This window comes from Heptranchias perlo, chromosome 3 (genome assembly GCF_035084215.1).
Source record: "Heptranchias perlo isolate sHepPer1 chromosome 3, sHepPer1.hap1, whole genome shotgun sequence".
NCBI classification, from domain to species: Eukaryota; Metazoa; Chordata; class Chondrichthyes; order Hexanchiformes; family Hexanchidae; genus Heptranchias; species Heptranchias perlo.
The window spans coordinates 99,141,126-99,162,355 of NC_090327.1; the positions used below are offsets into that span (position 1 = coordinate 99,141,126).

Consider the following 21,230-nt stretch of genomic DNA (forward strand, 5'->3'; position numbering starts at 1 on the left):
AACCGCCAATACCTCCTCCCGCTCGATGTTAATATGTTCGAGTATATCACAGTCCCCCTGCCGTATTTCTATGTCTACATCGTCCTTCTCCATAGTGAAAACAGATGCAAAAAATTCATTTAGAACCCCTCCTACATCTGCCAGCTCCACACACAGATTGCCATTTTTGTCCCTAATGGGCCCTATTTTTTCCCTAGTCATCCTCTTACCCTTAATATACTTATAAAACATCTTAGGATTTTCCTTTATTTTGCTCGCCAGTGTTATTTCATGGCCCCTCCTTGATCTCCTAATTTCTTTTTTAAGTATCCCCCTGCACTTTTTGTACTCCTCTAGGGCTTCCTCCGTCTTTAGCCTTTTGTATCTGCCAAAAGCCCTCCTTTTTTTCCTAATCCATTCTCGTATATCCCCTGACATCCAAGGTTCCCTGGAGTTCTTGGAACCACCCTTTACCTTTACGGGAACATGTTGCCATTGTATGGTCTCAATCTCCCTTCTGAAAGACTCCCATTGCTCCGATGCGGATTTTCCTACAAGCAGCTGATCCCAGTCCATTTTGGCCAGATCCTGCCTTATCCTATTAAAATCGGCCTTCCCCCAATTTAGAACCTTTATTTCTGGCCCCTCCCTGTCCTTTTCCATGACCACCTTAAATCTCACCAAATTATGGTCACTGTCACCAAAGTGCTCACCTACTAGCACTTCTTCCACTTGGCCGGCCACATTCCCTAGAATTAGGTCCAGTACCGCCCCCTCTCTTGTAGGACTTTCTACATGCTGGCTCAAAAAGCTCTCCCGGATGCACGTTAAGAATTTTGTACCCTCTAAGCCTTTTACACTCTGAGTATCCCAGTTAATATTGGGGAAGTTGAAATCCCCCACTATTATTACCCTATTATTTGCACAATTTTCTGAGATTTGCCTACATATCTGTTCCTCTATCTCCCCCTGACTGTTTGGGGGCCTATAGTACACTCCCATCAAAGTGCTTGCCCCCTTTTTGTTTTTAAGCTCCACCCATATGGCCTCATTAGAGGAACCTGCTAATATATCATCCCTCCTTATGGCAGTAATTGATTCTTTAATTAATATTGCGACCCCCCCCTCCTCTTATACCTCCCCCTCTGTCTCGCCTGAAGATTCTGTACCCCGGAATATTGAGCTGCCAGTCTTGCCCCTCCCTCAACCATATCTCTGTGACAGCAACAATATCATACTCCCATGTGTTTATCAACACCTTCAGTTCATCCACCTTATTCGCAAGACTCCTTGCATTAAAATAGATGCCATCCAGCCTTGCCCTCACATATTTGCCCTGTCTTCCAAGCTGACTTGTTTTTTTCTCTATATTTGGCTGCACATCACCCCCTATTGTAGCTCCACTCTGTATCCCATCCCCCTGCCAAGTTAGTTTAAACCCCCCCCAACAGTGCTAGCAAACCTCCCCGCAAGGATATTTGTCCCGCTCTGGTTCAGATGCAACCCGTCCGACTTGTACAAGTCCCACCTTCCCCAGAAGCAGGCCCAGTGATCCAGGAAACTGAAACCCTCCCTCCTGCACCAACTCTTTAGCCACGCATTCATCTGTTCTATCCTCCTATTTCTATACTCACTAGCCCGTGGCACTGGGAGTAATCCAGAGATTACAACCTTTGAGGTCCTGCTCTTTAATCTGCTACCTAGCTCCCTAAATTCTTGATGCAGGACCTCATCTCCCTTCCTACCTATGTCGTTTTGAGGAAGGAGAAAGCAAGAATAAATAAAGTATTTGCATTTTAAGACAATGCTGCAAATCCACTGTGGGAGACTAAGCAAAAATATGAAGTAAATAATGAATAAGTGGCTTCATAGAGGGAAGAACAGATACTTGTATTTTAAGCATATTTTATTATGTGATAGGTAAATAGTATTACAAATGTTAGATCTGTGAAGCCTTGTATCTTTAAATATCGGTGTGGAATATATATTTACCCTGAGTCAGGCATGTAATATGTTGGTTCAGTAAATCTGTGGTATTAAACTGCAACATGACCATGATAAACACCAGAAACCAGGTGCTGGAGTGCCCATGAGCAATGCCATGGGAAATCTACTTTTTATTTTGATGTTGATGCTAGCAAAGCTGTATTAATTGTTCTTATCAACTATTTTATAGGCATGGAATATCCTGGCATTGGATGGCAGCAACTGGCAGAGGATTGACTTGTTTAATTTTCAGACAGACATAGAGGTAAGGAGCAAAATATTTATCATTGAGCTAATTACACGACAGCAACATTCATTCAAACTTAGAGGTTTGGTAATTCAAATAATCAAGTGTATAACTTGTCACTTCAGTTAAATAAATTTATCGGTAAACTCATTGGAGCACTATGTGGCTTCAGAGCATCTTCTAGGGCTGAATATGCTCTTCTGATTTAAATTTATCTTGCCCTATTTCATGGCTTGCGCTAATCCAGAACACTGACTTGAATCTGAATATATTGATCCTTTCTTATTTGTTCAGTTTCCACATTCAAATAAATTTTCTGCCATCCAATTGGATGGTGAGAGAGCTAAGTACCGACGACCCTATCCCATGATTCGTGCCATGCTGGAGCCATCTTGGTCAGCCAGTTGACCCATCCCCATTTTATATGAAGGCTTTATTCTGAGACATGTTTAGTTTATAATGTATATTTCTAGTATCATCTTTTACAGGAAGTTATAGAATCATAGAATCATAGAAGTTACAACATGGAAACAGGCCCTTCGGCCCAACATGTCAATGTCGCCCAGTTTATACCACTAAGCTAGTCCCAATTGCCTGCACTTGGCCCATATCCCTCGATACCCATCTTCCCCATGTAACTGTCCAAATGCTTTTTAAAAGACAAAATTGTACCCGCCTCTACTACTGCATCTGGCAGCTCGTTCCAGACACTCACCACCCTTTGAGTGAAAAAATTGCCCCTCTGGATCCTTTTGTATCTCTCCCCTCTCACCTTAAATCTGTGCCCCCTCGTTATAGACTCCCCTACCTTTGGGAAAAGATTTTGACTATCGACCTTATCTATGCCCCTCATTATTTTATAGACTTCTATAAGATCACCCCTTAACCTCCTACTCTCCAGGGAATAAAGTCCCAGTCTGTCTAACCTCTCCCTGTAAGTCAAACCATCAAGTCCCGGTAGCATCCTAGTAAATCTTTTCTGCACTCTTTCTAGTTTAATAATATCCTTTCTATAATAGGGTGACCAGAACTGTACACAGTACTCCAAGTGTGGCCTCACCAATGCCCTGTACAACTTCAACAAGACATCCCAACTCCTGCATTCAATGTTCTGACCAATGAAACCAAGCATGCTGAATGCCTTCTTCACCACCCTATCCACCTGTGACTCCACTTTCAAGGAGCTATGAATCTGTACTCCTAGATCTCTTTGTGTAGCTTTATAAAGTGTTCCTTAGTTTTGTAGACATTCTATTTTCTGGTTAATGATAGTAACTGCAGTCAAGGCTTTTTTTCATGTTTTCAGTATCCACCTGTTCACACTCATTGCCTTGGCAGATGTTCGGTTCTGTTAATACTGGCACCAGATTTTAAAATCTTCATTATCAGTGATTGACATCCACAGTTCTTGCTTTTATTGCCTAACAGTGCTGCATGACTTATAGAAGTGTGAAATCTTAACTCTTCAGAAGAGCCTGTTATGATCATATAATTTGCTTGATGATAGCCCTTCAGATCAGTCTCCCTCAGTCCTTCACACAGCAACCCCACACTCCATTTTTTTTCAGAGATGAAAAACTGCAGGTCCAGGTTAGAAAGAAAATCAACTGCAGGTGAACATTCCTTTCAGGAGGAGCACAAGTAATACCAAGGAACCATGCCATGTATTAGCTTGCACATTTGTAGAGAAGGCATTGGGCTCTTCCATTGCACTCTCAACTTTGTTCATCTTCAATCTCAAGCCTGTTCAGCCCCTTCACCACTGTTACAGTGACTTAACTCTCCAGATTCAACTGTACAGCTAGTGTAAGCATAGACTTCAGTGAAACTATCAACCTGCTGTGATACAACCATGAGCATGTCTGTACCAACGGAGTCTGATCTTGAAGTGGAGTTTGTAGGAAACACCTAGGAGTAAAATCAGTAAAGGTGAATTAAGTCACATACATGCTGACTATTGGCCTTTGGGGGGCATGGTGTTTGCTGACAAAATAAAAATCAGCATGGGCCAGGTTCCCACATTGCCAGATTGGGTGTCTCTCCTATCAATGCTGCTCTTCGAGCCTAGCTACGAATGACGTGATTCCAGCCCTTGTATACTGTGGTGGGGATTCCCACAAGAATTTCCTTCCCATTATGTGTAGCAGCTAGAATCACCAGCAGGACCCAAGAAACACCTTGAGCCTGCTTCATCATTCAATCAGATCATGGCTGATCTTCGACCTCAACTCCCCTTTCCTGCCCAATCCCCATATCCCTTGGTTCCCTTAGAGTCCAAAAATCTATCGATCTCAGTCTTGAATATACTCAACGACCTGAGCATCCACAGCCCTCTGAGTGAAGAAATTTCTCCTTTTCTCTGTCCTAAATGGCCGATCCCTTATCCTGAGACTGTGCCCCCTAGTTCGAGATTCTCCAGCCGGGGAAACGGCCTGTCAAGCCCTCTCAGAATCTTGTATGTTTCAATGAGATCACCTCTCAATCCTCTAAACTCCAGACAGTGTAGGCCCATTCTACATGGGAGGGAGATGGATGTCCTGAATTTGTCCGAGGCAAGTTAAGTTTGGTTCACAGAAGGGTTGTTTTAAAAAAGAAAGTCAGCCATAACAATAACAACTTGCATTTTTCTAGCGCCTTTAACATAGTAAAACATTCCAAGGCGCTTCGCAGGAGCGTTATCAAACAAAATTTGACACCGAGCACATGAGATGTTAAGACGTCACGAGGTAGGTTTTAAGGAGCTTCTTTAAGGAGGAGAGAGAGGCGGAGAGGTTTAGGAAGGGAATTCCAGAGCTTAGGACATGGGCAACTGAAGGCATGGTCACCAATGGTGGAGCGATTAAAATCGGGGATGCGCAAGAGGCAAGAATTGGAGGAGCACAAAGATCTCCTGAGGGTTGTAGGGCTGGAGGAGGTTACAGAGAAAGAGAGGGGCGAGACCATGGAGGGATTTGCAAATAAGGATGAGAATTTTAAAATCTAGGCGTTCCCGGACCAGGAGCCAACGTAGGTCAGCGAGCACAGGGGTGATGGGAGAATGAGACTTGGTGTGAATTAGGATACGAACAGCAGAGTTTTGGATGAGCTCAAGTTTACGGAGGGTGGAAGATGGGAGGCCAGCCAGGAGAACATCAGAATATTCAAGACTAGAGGTTACAAAGGCATGGATGAGGGTTTCAACAGCAGGTGAGCTAAGGCAGGGTGTGAGAGAGTAATGGGGACAAGGGCATCAAAGGTGGAGGTGAGGGTTTGATTGAGCAGATCGGTAGCTGCAGAAATGTCGTTGTGAATGCAGGGTCAAAGGCTAGACAGTTGGCAATTTGTAAGTGCAGTAGTAAGTGACTTGGGAGAATTTTTTTCCAGGGGCGAACACAGAAGTAAGTGGGGTTGGAAGAGGAATACAAGAAAGTGATCAGAGATGGCCTTATCCGTGATTAACGCAAGTGGAGCAGAGAGGCCACGTGAGATAGCAAGGTTGAGGGGGTGGCCGTGAATATGGGTAGGGGAGTTTATATGGAGGGACAGATTAAGGGAGGATAGGAGGACAGTGAACTCTGAGGAGAGCGAGCGTGATGAGTTGAGATGGAGGTTGAAATCACCAAGGATGAGCAGTCGCTCGGTGCAATGGCTGAGGGAGGAAAGCAGTGAAGATATCTCGGAGAGAAACTTGGCATGGTACTTGGGTGGGTGGTAGAGAATGAAGATTTTAAAGGAGAGGTGAGAGTCATGAAACAAGGAGAGATGCTTAAAGGAAGAGAAGGTACCAAAGGAGTAGGGGGGGACAGACCAAAGTACGATTAGGTGATACGGGCTGCACCGCCACCACGGCGGTCTGGTCGGGGCATGTGGTGGAAGATATAACCAGGCAGGGAGGCTTCATTAAGGGGGAAGGTGTCATCACCCATCACCCATCTGTCAAGGCCATGGATACAATGCAATCCTCCACAGTAAGCTCATGGATGGCAAGGGCCTTGTTCAGAAGTGAACAGACATTCTGGAGGGAGATGCGGAGAGGGGCAGTGATAGTTGATCCACTGACAGAGCCCACAGGATCAGGGCTGGGAGGAGTGAGTGGGACGGAAAGGAGATTGGCAAGATTAGTCCCCAATGGGCAGGAAGGTCGGTGAGAGTAGAATGGGGCAGTTGGCGTTGCTCGTAAGGAGGCAGTCACTAGTGCCTTGATGGGTCCTTAGGAGGATGCCAAGAGAGGCACAGAGGATAGCTGTAAGTTTACCTAACAGGGAGTCAAGCCTGGGACGGCAGCAGGAGAGTAGGAAGGTCAAGGAGTGCTGAAGGGCTGGGGTAGGGATTTAGGGGAGGGGGGGGGCAGAGTATCTGAGAGGGGAGAAATGGAAAGAGACATGACCGGAGAGAGGGGCCTAGGAGGAGTAAAGGGGAAATCGAAGCGATGGGCTCGGGTCTGGAGCGGCAGACAAAACGCGCACGCGAATGGACACAGAAACTCAAATTACAAAGGCGTGGTCACATAGCAGGGATAGATATGTCCTGGTAATAAATAGGGAATCGAGAGGCGACATTGGAGGGAGTCCAAGGTTAAAGTCAGAGGTCCCGTGGTGGGATAAAGTTGACGTAGATAAGGTGGAGTCAGCTTGGAGCATCAATGAACTAATGTCTGGGTTCAGAGACAGGTGTAGTGGGTGAGTGAGTCCAGAAGCTATTTGAAGGGTAGAGTGTCGGAGGACGCACTGCTGGAGGAATGAAGAGCCAGGAGGTGTGCTGAATCGATCGTGGAGCAGAAAAACTGTGGTGAAGTTGGAGGTCACTAAGATCCAGAAGCGTCAGAGAAATGGACTACGGCTCAGCACAGTGAATTTCCGGCCAGGAACCACACTGTAGCAAAATAGAGCTTAAAGACCAGTAGGACAGTCATAAACTCAGCAGGTAACAGCAGCAGTGCGGGGTGGGCTGTAGGCTGGACAAAGTTACCTTAAAACTTAAGCAATTGAATAGCAGATCAGAGTTACAGCAGCTGAGTCTTAGTGTAGTCCAGTGGAGTGGCGCAGTCTTGACTGCAGAGAAGTCCAGGAATTTGGAAACCAAATTTGAGCAAAGATCCACTGCTCACTGATCAGGAAATGGGAAGTGGGCCTAGGTAACTTTAAACTTACAGCTTGAACTTGTAGTTGGAGCTAAATTGCACTCACTATTTGAGTCAGGGGAACTTAAACAGTGGAAGAGAGGAAATTCGGGGAGAAACGGCAAAGGATGACAACAGATGGCCAAGGATAGAGTTCCACAGCAAAGAAGCTCCCAAGGGAGCAGCTAGCCCAGGAGCCATTTTGAAACACACAAGTGGACACCAGAGTCTACCTATATGGTATAAAGGATATGTAGCAACAGGTGGTTGATGGACTGGAATCAAAGGGTTATGGTTAATGGGTGTTACTTAGATTGAAGAAGCAGATTGGTGTACCCCAGGGGTCAGTGCTGGATCTATTTTTGTTCTTGGTGTATATATAGATGATTTGGACATGTGTACCATGATATTGAAATTTGCTCTTGACAAATGGGGATTTTATAAACTGTGAAGAGGACTTTTTTTTTTAAAAGAGAGACTAGACAAGTTAGCAGAATAGGCAAAAAAGGCGAATGCAATTTAATGTGCAGAAGTGTGAGGTAATATATTTTGGGAGGAAAAACGAGTGTTCAATGGAAAGATGCTGAAGGGTGTAGATATTTAGAAATTCAAGGGTTCAAATACATAATTCCCTGAAATTGAGAGTGCAGGTAGATGAAGCCATCAAGGAAAATAGTATTTTGGGATTTTATAAATAGGGACATAGAGTATGAGAGTAAATAAGTACTGTATAATTTTGGCATCCCATTATATTAAGGATTGTAAAGCCATAGAGCTTAGAGCATGCAAATAGATTCATCTATTTAAACATCAGGTTGAGAAGGGAGGTTAGGAGAAACTACACAGAAGGTTGTTGGCACATGCTGTGCTTTACCATGGAGTGTTTGAGGTCGACACCATTGCATGTTTCAAGAAAAAAGTGGATAAATATTTGGAGCAGAGGAAAATACAGCGCATTGAGGAGAGAGAGCAGTATAGTGGGATTAGTTTTGGACTGCTCGAGCAAAGTTGGTGCAGATTTAATGGGCCTCCTTCAGGACTATAAACTACTATGGGAGATTAAAGGGAGCTTAAGTTAGGTGTGGTGCTTTGGGATTGAGGGGGAGTAGGAGAGGGATGAATCTGGGAGTAGCACTGGGGAACAAGAGTTCCAGTATTAACTTAGGCTGTGGAGATGGAGATTGACAGCATTAAAGGGGGTCGGGAAACGAAGACTGCCAGTATGGACTGGGCATGGGGCCAAGAGGCCGTATCAACAGGAAGAGGATAGAAGACTTAACGAGAGCCAGGTTGAATAGAGAAATTGAAAAAAGTACCACAATGAGCAGGGTTGCCGAGGGAAAAGAGTGCCAGGTTGCATTGATGGGGGAGAACAGGTGGATAAAGAGTCCCAGGCTAAAGAAAGAATGAAAAACTTCGATTTTATATAGAAAGAACTTGCATTTATATAGCTCCTTTCATGACCTCAGGATGTCCAAAACACTCCAGGCAATGAAGAATATTCGAAGCATAGCCACTGTTGTAATGTAGGGAAACATGGCAACCAGTTTGTGCACAGCAATGAGATAAATAACCAGATGATTTTATTTTAGTGATGCTGGTTGAGGGATAAATGTTGGCCAGCACAATGGGAGAACTCACCTGCTCTTCTTCGAATAGTTCCATGGGATCTATATGCCCAACTGAGAGGGCCTAAGTTTAACATAAGAACATAAGAACATAAGAAATTGGAGCAGGAGTAGGCCAATCGGCCCCTCGAGCCTGCTCCGCCATTCAATAAGATCATGGCTGATCTGATCCCAACCACAAATCTAAAGAACACAAGAAGTCGGAGCAGGACCCGGCCACATAGCCCCTGGGCCCTCTCCGCCACCCACAGGGCATTGACCGATCCGAACTCAGCTTCATGACCAATTTCCTGCCCGCTCCCCATAACCCCTAATTCCCTTTACTTCTAGGAAACTGTCTATTTCTGTTTTAAATTTATCTAATGATGTAGCTTCCACAGCTTCCTGGGGCAGCAAATTCCACAGACCTACCACCCTCTGAGTGAAGAAGTTTCTCCTCATCTCAGTTTTGAAAGAGCAGCCCCTTATTCTAAGATTATGCCCCCTAGTTCTAGTTTCACCCATCTTTGGGAACATCCTTACTGCATCCACCCGATCAAGACCCTTCACAATCTTATATGTTTCAATAAGATCGCCTCTCATTCTTCTGAACTCCAATGAGTAGAGTCCCAATCTACTCAACCTCTCCTCATATGTCCGCCCCCTCATCCCCGGGATTAACCGAGTGAACCTTCTTTGTACTGCCTCGAGAGCAAGTATGTCTTTTCTTAAGTATGGAGACCAAAACTGTATGCAGTATTCCAGGTGCGGTCTCACCAATACCTTATATAACTGCAGCAATACCTCCTTGTTTTTATATTCTATCCCCCTAGCAATAAAAGCCAACATTCCGTTGGCTTTCTTGATCACCTGCTGCACCTGCATACCAACTTTTTGATTTTCTTGCACTAGGACCCCCAGATCCCTTTGTACAGCAGTACTTTCCAGTCTCTCGCCATTAAGAAAATAACTTGCTCTCTGATTTTTCCTGCCAAAGTGCATAACCTCACATTTTCCAATATTATATTGCATCTGCCAAATCTCCGCCCACTCACCCAGCCTGTCTATATCCCCTTGCAGGTTTTTTATGTCCTCCTCACTCTCTACTTTCCCTCCCATCTTTGTATCATCTGCAAATTTTGATATGTTGCACTCGGTCCCCTCCTCCAAATCGTTAATATAGATTGTAAAGAGTTGGGGACCCAGCACCGACCCCTGTGGAACACCACTGGTTACTGGTTGCCAGTCCGAAAATGAACCATTTATCCCAACTCTCTGCTTCCTGTTCGATAACCAATCCTCCACCCATGCCAGAATATTACCCCCAATCCCGTGATTTTTTATCTTAAGTAATAATCTTTTATGTGGCACCTTGTCGAATGCCTTCTGGAAGTCTAAATACACTATGTCCACTGGTTCCCCTTTATCCACCCTATACGTTATATCCTCGAAGAACTCAAGCAAATTTGTCAGACATGACTTCCCCTTCATAAAGCCATGCTGACTTTGTCCTATTAAATTATGCTTATCTAAATGTTCCGTTACTGTCTCCTTAATAATAGACTCCAAAATTTTACCCACCACAGATGTTAAGCTAACTGGCCTATAATTTCCAGCCTTCTGCCTACTACCCTTTTTAAATAACGGTGTTACATTAGCAGTTTTCCAATCTGCCGGGACCTCTCCTGAGTCCAGGGAATTTTGGAAAACTATCACCAAAGCATCCACAATCCCTACTGCCACTTCCCTCAAGACCCTAGGATGGAAGCCATCAGGTCCAGGGGATTTATCCGCCTTGAGTCCCATTATTTTACTGAGTACCATCTCCTGAGTGATTTTAATCGTATTTAGCTCCTCCCCCCCCCCCGAGAGTCCCCTGTTTGTCCAGTGTTGGGATATTCTTAGTGTCCTCTACTGTAAAGACAAACAAAATATTTGTTCAGCATTTTTGCCATCTCCATGTTTCCCACCATTAATTTCCCGGTCTCATCCTCTAAGGGACCTATGTTTGCCTTAGCCACCCTTTTTCTTTTTATATAACTATAGAAACTCTTGCTATCTGTTTTTATATTTTTTGCTAATTTCTTTTCATAATCTAACTTCCCTTTCTTAATCAATCCTTTAGTTACTTTTTGCTGTCTTTTGAAGAATTCCCAATCTTCTATCCTCCCACTAAGTTTGGCTACCTTATATGTCCTTGTTTTTAGTCGGATATTATCCTTGATTTCTTTACTTAGCCACGGGTGGCTGTCATTTCTTTTACACCCTTTTTTCCTCAGTGGAATATATTTATTTTGAAAGTTGTAAAATAACTCCCTAAATGAACACCACTGCTCATGTACCGTCTTACCCTTTAATCTATTTTCCCAGTCCACTTTAATCAATTCCGCTCTCATACCATCATAGTCTCCTTTATTCAAGCTCAGTACGCTTGTTTGAGAATCAACCTTCTCACCCTCTAATTGGATATGGAATTCAACCATGTTGTGGTCGCTCGTTCCAAGGGGATCCTTAACTAGGACATTATTAATTAATCCTGACTCATTACACAGGACCAGGTCCAAGGTTGCCTGCCCCCTTGTAGGATCAGTTACATACTGCTCAAGAAATCCATCCCTGATGCACTCAATGAACTCGTCCTCAAGGCTGCTCTGCCCAATTTGATTTGTCCAGTTAATATGATAATTAAAATCCCCCATAATTATGGCTGTTCCCTTATTACATGCCCCGACTATCTCCTGATTAATACTTCTTCCAGCAGAGTTGCAACTATTAGGAGGCCTATATACTACGCCCACTAATGTTTTTTTTCCCTTATTATTCCTCATCTCCACCCAAACTGTTTCATTATCTTGATGCTTTGTCCCAATATCATTTCTCTGTATTACAGTGATTCCTTCCTTTATTAACATAGCCACCCCACCTCCCCTTCCTTCCTGCCTGTCCTTCCTGATTGTTAAATACCCTGGCATATTTAATTCCCAGTCGTTGTCACCCTGCAGCCATGTTTCTGTAATGGCCACAAGATCATACCCATACGTAGTTATTTGTGCCGTTAACTCGTCCATTTTATTACGAATGCTACGTGCATTCAGATAAAGAACTTTCAAATCTGTTTTGTGACGCTTAGTTCCTGCTTTTTCCTTTTTTAACACTTTACCTATTACTCCATACCTTCTGTCCCTTCCTGTTACGCTTTCCTCTCTCTCCCTGCTCAGGTTCCCAACCCCCTGCCACTTTAGTTTAAACCCTCCCCAACAGCACTAGCAAACACTCCTCCTAGGACAGCGGTCCCGGCCCTGCCCAGGTGCAGACCATCCGGTTTGTACTGGTCCCACCTCCCCCAGAACCGTTTCCAGTGTCCCAGGAATTTGAATCCCTCCCCCTTGCACCATTCCTCTAGCCACGTATTCATTTGAAATATCCTCCTATTTCTACTCTGACTAGCACGTGGCACTGGCAGCAATCCTGAGATTACTACCTTTGAGGTCCTATTTTTTAATTTACCTCCTAACTCCCTATATTCTGCTTTTAGGACCTCATCCCCTTTTTTACCTATATCGTTGGTGCCTATGTGCACCACGACAGCTGGCTGTTCGCCCTCCCCCTCCAAAATGTTCTGTAGCCGCTCCGAGACATCCTTGATCCTTGCACCAGGGAGGCAACACACCATCCTGGAGTCTCGGTTGCGGCCGCAGAAACGCCTGTCTATTCCCCTTACGATGGCACCTCTGACAATCTAGCAATCGCTCAGTACTGCACTGAAGTGTCAGTGCTCAAGACTCTGGTGCAGAGCTTGAACCCACAATCTTCTGATTCAGAAGTGAGTATGCTATGACTGAGCCAAGGCTGATCCAGATTAATGGGGGAGGGGAGGAAGATCCCAGTGTGAACTAGGAGGACGAGGACGTCGACGTTGTTGTCGTCCATGGTGATAGTGTTGCTATGACCTGGGATGGGGGTGCATTTGTGGGCGAATTACTGTTGAGATATCATTTGGGAAAGGTGTTTTTATTTTAGGGATATGGGCAACACTGGCAAGGATGCATTTATTGCCCATGCCTGAAAGTGGTGGTGAGGGAATTCTTGTAATATTGCACCCATGTTGGTGAGAAGCAATTGTCTGGGCTGTTGTGCGTCTAATTGTTTCTTTTACATATAGATTAAAAATCCATCAGTTTTCAAGTACAAAACTGCTTAAAATTAACCGGTATGCACTTTTTAATCCAGAAATTCAAACTTTCCCAGGGATGCATGTTCTTGAATTTCTCTTCCTCCTCCCTGCGCCTCCCCCCTCCGTTTTAGAAACATACTACCAATATTGTGCCTTAAACATTTTTATTTTCTCCTTCTTCTGTTTTCTTCCACTCCAATATAAATGTAGGAATATTGAGTATATCTAGAGTTTAAGTTACAGAAACCACGTAACTGCTTGTTTTCACATGGCTTAGCTATTAGTGAGGGCCCTTCTTGACTTTTTGGGTACAGTTCTTGCTAGTTTTCTATATTGACATGCATGAAGTCATTGAAGAAGTACTTGTCAAAACCTGCCTTCAGGGCACGGTGGAATCCATCTGCTCAGTCATTGAATATTTTACAATGAATGTGGCTGGGATTGTATGATGCTAAGACACTGTCACTGATACTGGCTAGTAATTTTCGCCTCTGCCTTTTGTAGGCATTGGCCAGGGTTGGTGTGGCCTTTCAATTCTTGGAGCTGGTTTCCTGTGTTTCAGGAAGAGAAGTAGTTTGTGCAAAATAACAGGATCGAAATCCATTAGTAGACTCATGACTAAGGTCAGTAGACTCATGATTAAGTTTAGGGGACAGTTAGTCAGTAGCAGAATGGATAGCAAGCTGGCTACAAAACAGAACACAGTAGTGGTTAAAGATATTTACTCAGACTGACAGAAGGTGGGAAGTGGTGTTCCACAGGGATCGGTGCTAGAATAGTTTGGGAGAATTTAGGTTAGTGGATTGACGACAGAAGACAGAGGGTGGTTGTAGAGGGTTGTTTTTCAAACTGGAGGCCTGTGACCAGCGGTGTGCCTTGGATCGGTGCTGGGTCCGCTGTTATTTGTTATTTATATTAATGATTTGGATGAGAATTTAGGAGGCATGGTTAGTAAGTTTGCAGATGGCACCAAGATTGGTGGCATTGTGGACAGTGAAGAAGGTTATCTAGGATTGCAACGGGATCTTGATAAATTGGGCCAGTGGGCCGATGAATGGCAGATGGTGTTTAATTTAGATAAATGTGAGGTGATACATTTTGGTAGATCGAATCGGGCCAGGACCTACTCCGTTAATGGTAGGGCGTTGGGGAGAGTTATCGAACAAAGAGATCTATGAGTACAGGTTCATAGCTCCTTGAAAGTGGAGTCACAGGTGGATAGGGTGGTGAAGAAGGCATTCAGCGTGCTTGGTTTCATTGGTCAGAACATTGAATACAGGAGTTGGGATGTCTTGTTGAAGTTGTACAAGACATTAGTAAGGCCACACTTGGAATACTGTGTACAGTTCTGGTCACCCTATTATAGAAAGGATATTATTAAACTAGAAAAAGTGCAGAAAAGATTTACTTGGATGCTACCGGGACTTGATGGTTTGACTTATAGGGAGAGGTTGGATAGACTGAGACTTTTTTCCCTGGAGAGTAGGAGGTTTTGGGGTGATCTTATAGAAGTCTATAAAATAATGAGGGGCATAGATAAGGTAGATAGTCAAAATCTTTTCCCAAAGGTAGGGGAGTCTATAACGAGGGGGCATAGATTTAAGGTGAGAGGGGAGAGATACAAAAGGGTCCAGAGGGGCAATTTTTTCACTCAAAGGGTGGTGAGTGTCTGGAACGAGCTGCCAGAGGCAGTAGTAGAGGCGGGTACAATTTTGTCTTTTAAAAAGCATTTGGACAGTTACATGGGTAAGATGGGTATAGAGGGATATGGGCCAAGTGCAAGTAATTGGGACTAGCTTAGTGGTATAAACTGGGCGACATGAACATGTTGGGCCGAAGGGCCTGTTTCCATGTTGTAAGCTTCTATGATTCTATGATCCAGTCTCTCTAAGACCTGACTTGTATAGAGACCCTCTTTGCTAAGGGATCCCTTTTTACATTGTACTATGGACTCTCCTGAGGTGTTCTACAACAAGACTAAGGATGACAAAGCCTATATCTCTCCTGAAAAGGAATCTGAGATTGTTCAATTGGATGAACCTCCATGTGCATAAAACAGTCTTCAAATGTAACTGGCATTATTTAAACTCATTGGGTCAAATGCATCCATAACAATTTCTGCACTTCAGTGCTGTTGTGGTGTGGGCCTCTGCATTGGCAGAGATGATTCCCAAGTAAACTTGCATAATATTATTGCAACAGCTAAACTTGTACAGCAGTTCATTGAATTAAAAATTAGAACAGTTTAGCACAAAATAATTGTTTTTTGGGTTTCCAACAGGATATTTGGGGGCTCCTTTCCATCTTTTGGTTGAAGTCACTCTTTATTTGGAAAAATTTCTTGATTTACAAGCATGATTTGATTTAAAAGCCTTGAAGTTTAGTAACTTTGAGCCAGATTTGTACTTTTTGGAAGCAATAAATCTGACCAGGTCTCCCCCTCAAACCTGTGACTTCTTCACATTATTCTGATTGACTTAATGGTTACTAAAATTCTGTGCAAATGTATTATTTTTTTTGAAACCATACAGTTTTTGGGAAGGGAAGTGTTTTTTGTTTAATATAAGCAGTACTTGTCTTTCTGCCTCTGACCATAGGGTCGAGTAGTGGAAAATATTTCTAAACGATGTGGAGGATTTCTGCGTCAACTTAGCCTGCGGGGATGTCTTAGCATTGGTGACGCATCTCTTAAGTAAGTTTTTTTTTAAAAAGTATGGTAATTAGTATTTATGTATACCAAAAAATGATGAATGATTTCACTTACGGAAAAAATAAACAGCAGTTTTGAAAGTGTACATTGAAAGATTTTCCTAACTGATTTTGCGTTTTACTGCAGTACTAGAATTTTTTGTGGTCATTTCAGTAATATGTGTAATGCAGTTTATGATGCCTTGTCCTACAGTTTTTTTTGATAACCAACTGCATGCAAAACAAATTCTGTTCCATAATACATTTTTAATAATGATTATGAAGTAGTACTGTTTGATTTGTGTAATTGTTGCCCTGGGTGTGTCTCTTTCCTGGCTCTATGATTAACAGGAACTGGAGCAAGAGGAGTAACAATTGGCACCATGAACCGAATACTGAAAAATTCTTGCCCCCCTGACTTACGATCAAAAAATTTAATCTGATTTGGAAAGTCTGTTTTTTCCTAATCCTACAGTGTGAAGTCTGGTAATGGTAGGCAGTTGAAAACAAAGTGCAGTATACAAATGGGAAGTTGTTGACTTGGAACTCTTTCAATGAACAATTAGTATACTGCTGTCTGTCTTTCCTGAATGAAATTGTTTATCACATCTTTGGAAAAAGTACTAAAGGAATTGTCTAAACCCATTATTCCTTTTGTTGAACTCTAAATATACAAGTTCATCCAGTAGGGAAATTTGCTAGAATTGAAAAAACTTCCATCTGGGACAAAGTGTTTTTGCCTTTCCCTGCAGGCCCCATTCTTTATTACACTCCTCAAATTATACATGCATTCCCACTTGTGGGAAATACATTTTCAGTCTGTGAGCTTTTTTTCCTGAAACAAATTAAGTTCTTATACAACCTCAATGTACCTCAAACAGTAATTGCAGGGAGAAGTATATCCTTTAAGACATTGTGACCGGTGCAACATGTGTAAAAGGGTTCCTCAGTTCACTTTCCTATTTATCTAGCTCGCTTGGATTTGATAAGTAGTTGTTGTTAACTTATTTATTATTTTCGTAATATCGACTTGAGTGTTCATGAAAACACTCATTTGGAACCCTTGAAAGGCCATTCTTCGTGCATGCCGTATCCTCCTATATGGCTCAGCTTCTCCCGGAGTCTGATGGACTTGTATCTGTGAGGTGATCCTTAAAGACCGCATTGACAAGTGGAGTTGGTCTTGGGAGGCTAAGGGTAGGTTGTTTGAGTCATCCTTGTTACCAGCTCGGTAGCTCTGTATAGACTCTGAAATCCAGATTTTCTGCACCAAAGCAGAATGAATGCTCAGCTGGTTGGCACGAAACACAATTTTGTGTCTTTGTTTTCACTGTTGATATTGGGAAGCTCCTCTATGTAGATTGTCATCAGTACTGATTACTTAAAATATTTTTGCATGATTCCGAGACACTATTGTATCCTTCGGTACACTCTAAATCCAAGTGTTACCCTTCATTTTCCACCTTCAGGATTTTGGATGCCCATGTCTCGAGAATTTAATCCTATTTTTGGATTCTTATCTTTCCAAAGTATTCCTATTTGAAGTTATGCCCCTGGTATTCTTTCCCTTTAGACATTCCTGGCATGGGATCTCTGGCATCTCATTTGTTATTTTGGGATTGGGGTCACTTGCCAACCCAAGATGCTGCAAGTTTCAGGTCCTTAGCAGGTTTTGGTCACTGTCAACTGAGTTGGCAGGACAAATATCACCCTTCCTGCATCTCCTTTGTCAGCACCAGAGAGGCCAGTGGGACCAGAGTTTAAGCCCCCAGAATTTATATGTCCTCCGTTTTTAATGTGGTCTCCTATTAAGAGATAAAACCAAAGGAAATCCAGATAAACCAAAGTGTGTTTGCTGTAACTATTTTGAGGAGGAGGAAGGTAACCTCTTTGAGCCGTCTGGGCCTCTTTCTAAATTGACAGATATTAAATTGGTTCAGTGCAAAGATGTTAAAACTGTTCAAGATGCAGACCTTTGACATTCCTATCAAGACAAATGAACCTCTAGGGTACAGTGCTGCCATATTTTCAAGGTTCTCTGTCGGGTATACTGTACTGTATCATGAGAGAAGTTCTTGCATCAGCCAGATTGGACTACATTTACCTAAAAAGGTAATTTGGATATCCTATGGCAGGCTGGGTGTTCCTCCAGGCACAGTATAAATTTTTGAAGCCTTTTACCAAGGCAAGAATCTATTTAGTCCCATACAAGTCATCTAAAATGTTGTACTTGTGAGGAAGGAAGTATTCTCAGGCACATTTGACCTGCAACCAAGTTTACTGAGTAGTGTTCTTGTACCATGAACAGCCAAGATACAGTATCTCGTTGGAATGATGCGGGTTTCTATAAGCGATGTTGTCCCTCATGGGAATTGCGGGACCTTAGTATCCCGTCACTGCTATTCTTGATGTTTATTTCAGGTCCACTGGCTAACTTGCAGACCAAGTTGTCTGAGATGCCACTCAGTTGCTTGATTCACAGACTCAGACAGAACCTTGTGCATCTGTTTCAATGATTTTGTGAGTGTTAAGTGTTTGAGACAAAAATAGTTTGTGGCCCTGGATATGGCCTCAACTTTCTTATCACTGATGAGGACATGATGGTACTATATAAATTCAAGTTCTCTTTCAAATGACTTGTGATCGGCATTCATGTGGATCAGTGGAGGATTGTTGCTACATATGTTTGAATAAGAGAACACTTAAATCAGGATCATTAAAAGTCATATAGGAACTCTCTCTAGTAAGACTTCTTTAGAACCATTTGATTGGTAGAGGAGCGCATTCTGACAGCGGCTTTGTGGTAGAGAAGTTGAAAGTAGACCTGGAAAAAAGAACAAGCTTGCATTTTAGAGCACCTCCAAAATATCCCAAATTAGTTTGCAGCTAACCTGGGTAAATCTGGCAGTCAAATTGTGCATACCAAGTCCCCATAAACGGCAAACCAGTAAATGACCAGTTAATCTGTTGGTGGTATTGGCTAGGACACCGGCAGTACTCCCTGCTCCTCTTTGAATAGTCCCATGGGATCTTTTATGCCCACTTGAACAGGACCTTTGTTTAACATCTCATTTGATAATGCAGCACTTCCTCAGTACTGCACTGAAGTGTCAACCTACACTTTTTTTTTATTCGTTCACTGGATGTGGGCGTCGCTGGCAAGGCCGGCATTTATTGCCCATCCCTAATTGCCCTCGAGAAGGTGGTGGTGAGCCGCCTTCTTGAACCGCTGCAGTCTGTGTGGTGACGGTTCTCCCACAGTGCTGTTAGGAAGGGAATTCCAGGATTTTGACCCAGCGACAATGAAGGAACGGCGATATATTTCCAAGTCGGGATGGTGTGTGACTTGGAGGGGAACGTGCAGGTGGTGTTGTTCCCATGCGCCTGCTGCCCTTGTCCTTCTAGGTGGTAGAGGTCGCGGGTTTGGGAGGTGCTGTCGAAGAAGCCTTGGCGAGTTGCTGCAGTGCATCCTGTGGATGGTGCACACTGCAGCCACAGTGCGCCGGTGGTGAAGGGAGTGAATGTTTAGGGTGGTGGATGGGGTGCCAATCAAGCGGGCTGCTTTATCTTGGATGGTGTCGAGCTTCTTGAGTGTTGTTGGAGCTGCACTCATCCAGGCAAGTGGAGAGTATTCCATCACACTCCTGACTTGTGCCTTGTAGATGGTGGAAAGGCTTTGGGGAGTCAGGAGGTGAGTCACTCGCCGCAGAATACCCAGCCTCTGACCTGCTCTCGTAGCCACAGTATTTATATGGCTGGTCCAGTTAAGTTTCTGGTCAATGGTGACCCCCAGGATGTTGATGGGGGATTCGGCGATGGTAATGCCGTTGAATGTCAAGGGGAGGTGGTTAGACTCTCTCTTGTTGGAGATGGTCATTGCCTGGCACTTATCTGGCGCGAATGTTACTTGCCACTTATCAACCCAAGCCTGGATGTTGTCCAGGTCTTGCTGCATGCAGGCTCGGACTGCTTCATTATCTGAGGGGTTGGGAATGGAACTGAACACTGTGCAGTTATCAGCGAACATCCCCATTTCTGACCTTATGATGGAGGGAAAGTCATTGATGAAGCAGCTGAAGATGGTTGGGCCTAGGACACTGCCCTGAGGAACTCCTGCAGCAATGCCCTGGGGCTGAGATGATTGGCCTCCAACAACCACTACCATCTTCCTTTGTGCTAGGTATGACTCCAGCCACTGGAGAGTTTTCCCCCTGATTCCCATTGACCAAGTCCTTGAGTGGGACTTAAATCAGAGCCTTCTGACTCTGATTTTATTACTGATACTTCGTGGTTCCTTTCTTCCTCTTTTTAAAAAAAAAACCCTCTTGGCATTAAAGATTTACAAAGAGTGTGTACAGGTGCCGTCTTCCTGAAGCTTTAACAATTGCATGCCTGTCTTTATAACTGACTTATCAGGGCTGCCTATTAAGGGCCCAACAGCCTGTCATTCAGCAAGTATACACTGATTTCAGATAGCTCTAATTTTTATTGAAGTATAGAAAAATCTCAAGACCTTGCATTTATATCTGTCGATAATTTAAACAAGTTGCCTCCAAGCTCTGTGTCCATTTATTCCAGAGCTGACCGTTCTAATAATTTCTGCCTAGCTTCTTTCCTGCCCCCAGTACTGAGACTACCCTGGCCAAAGTCCTGAATGATGTCCTCTGTTTACATTATACGTACTTATTGTCCTCCTCAACTTCTTTGCAGTGCTTGATATGGTTGTCCATGCCATCCTCTTTCTTCACTGCTCATCTGTTGTCCAGCTTCAAGAAGCTGCCCTTACATAGTTCTACTTCTACCTATCTGAATGCAGCCAGCACATTTCTTCCTAACCTCAGTCACTTCGAGTGACCTCAGGATCTAATCATCTTCATCTATATGCTGCCCCCTCAGTGACATCATCTGCAGCTACGAGGTTAGCTTCCATAAGTATAAATGATGTACAGGTGACCATTGTCATAGTCCTCTCCACCATCTCCCTCAACCATTGACTACTTCCTTGTTGTTAGATTGCCAATCCAACATCAAATTATGGATGAGTCCCAATTTCTTCAAACTAAACATTGGGATTATAGAAGCCATCATTTTTGGCCCCAGCTATAAACTCTTCTGTCTTGCTACTAATTCAATCTCTCTTTCCTTGACCGCTCATCTAGGCTGAGTTAGACCATGCAAAACCTTGGTCCGTGTTTGACCCAAAGAAGAGCTTCAAACCCTACATCCGCAACGTTGACTGCCTCCGCTCTTAGCTCAGTACCTCTGATGCTAAAGCCTTTAAACATGGACTCTCTTCCCCTAATGCCCTCCTCACTGGCCTCCTATTCTTCACCCTCCACAAGCTTCCAACGGTCCAAAACACAGCCACCATTATTATATCCTGCACTTTAGTCCTGCTTGTACATCACCCCTGTCCTCGCTAGGTTATGGTCGCATTGGTTAAAGCTATTA

At 43.6% G+C, this 21,230-nt stretch overlaps 1 protein-coding gene across 3 annotated transcripts in view; it reads left to right on the forward strand.

Annotated features, from left to right (window-relative positions):
- Positions 1 to 21,230, forward strand: part of fbxl2 (F-box and leucine-rich repeat protein 2) — a 180,942-nt gene that overhangs the window by 47,141 nt on the left and 112,571 nt on the right. For all 3 annotated transcript variants that reach the window (XM_067981069.1, XM_067981076.1, XM_067981083.1), the window contains 2 exons: positions 2,156 to 2,230; positions 15,689 to 15,783. In XM_067981069.1, the coding sequence (XP_067837170.1) occupies positions 2,156 to 2,230; positions 15,689 to 15,783 (170 nt within the window). The remainder of the gene's footprint in view (positions 1 to 2,155; positions 2,231 to 15,688; positions 15,784 to 21,230) is intronic.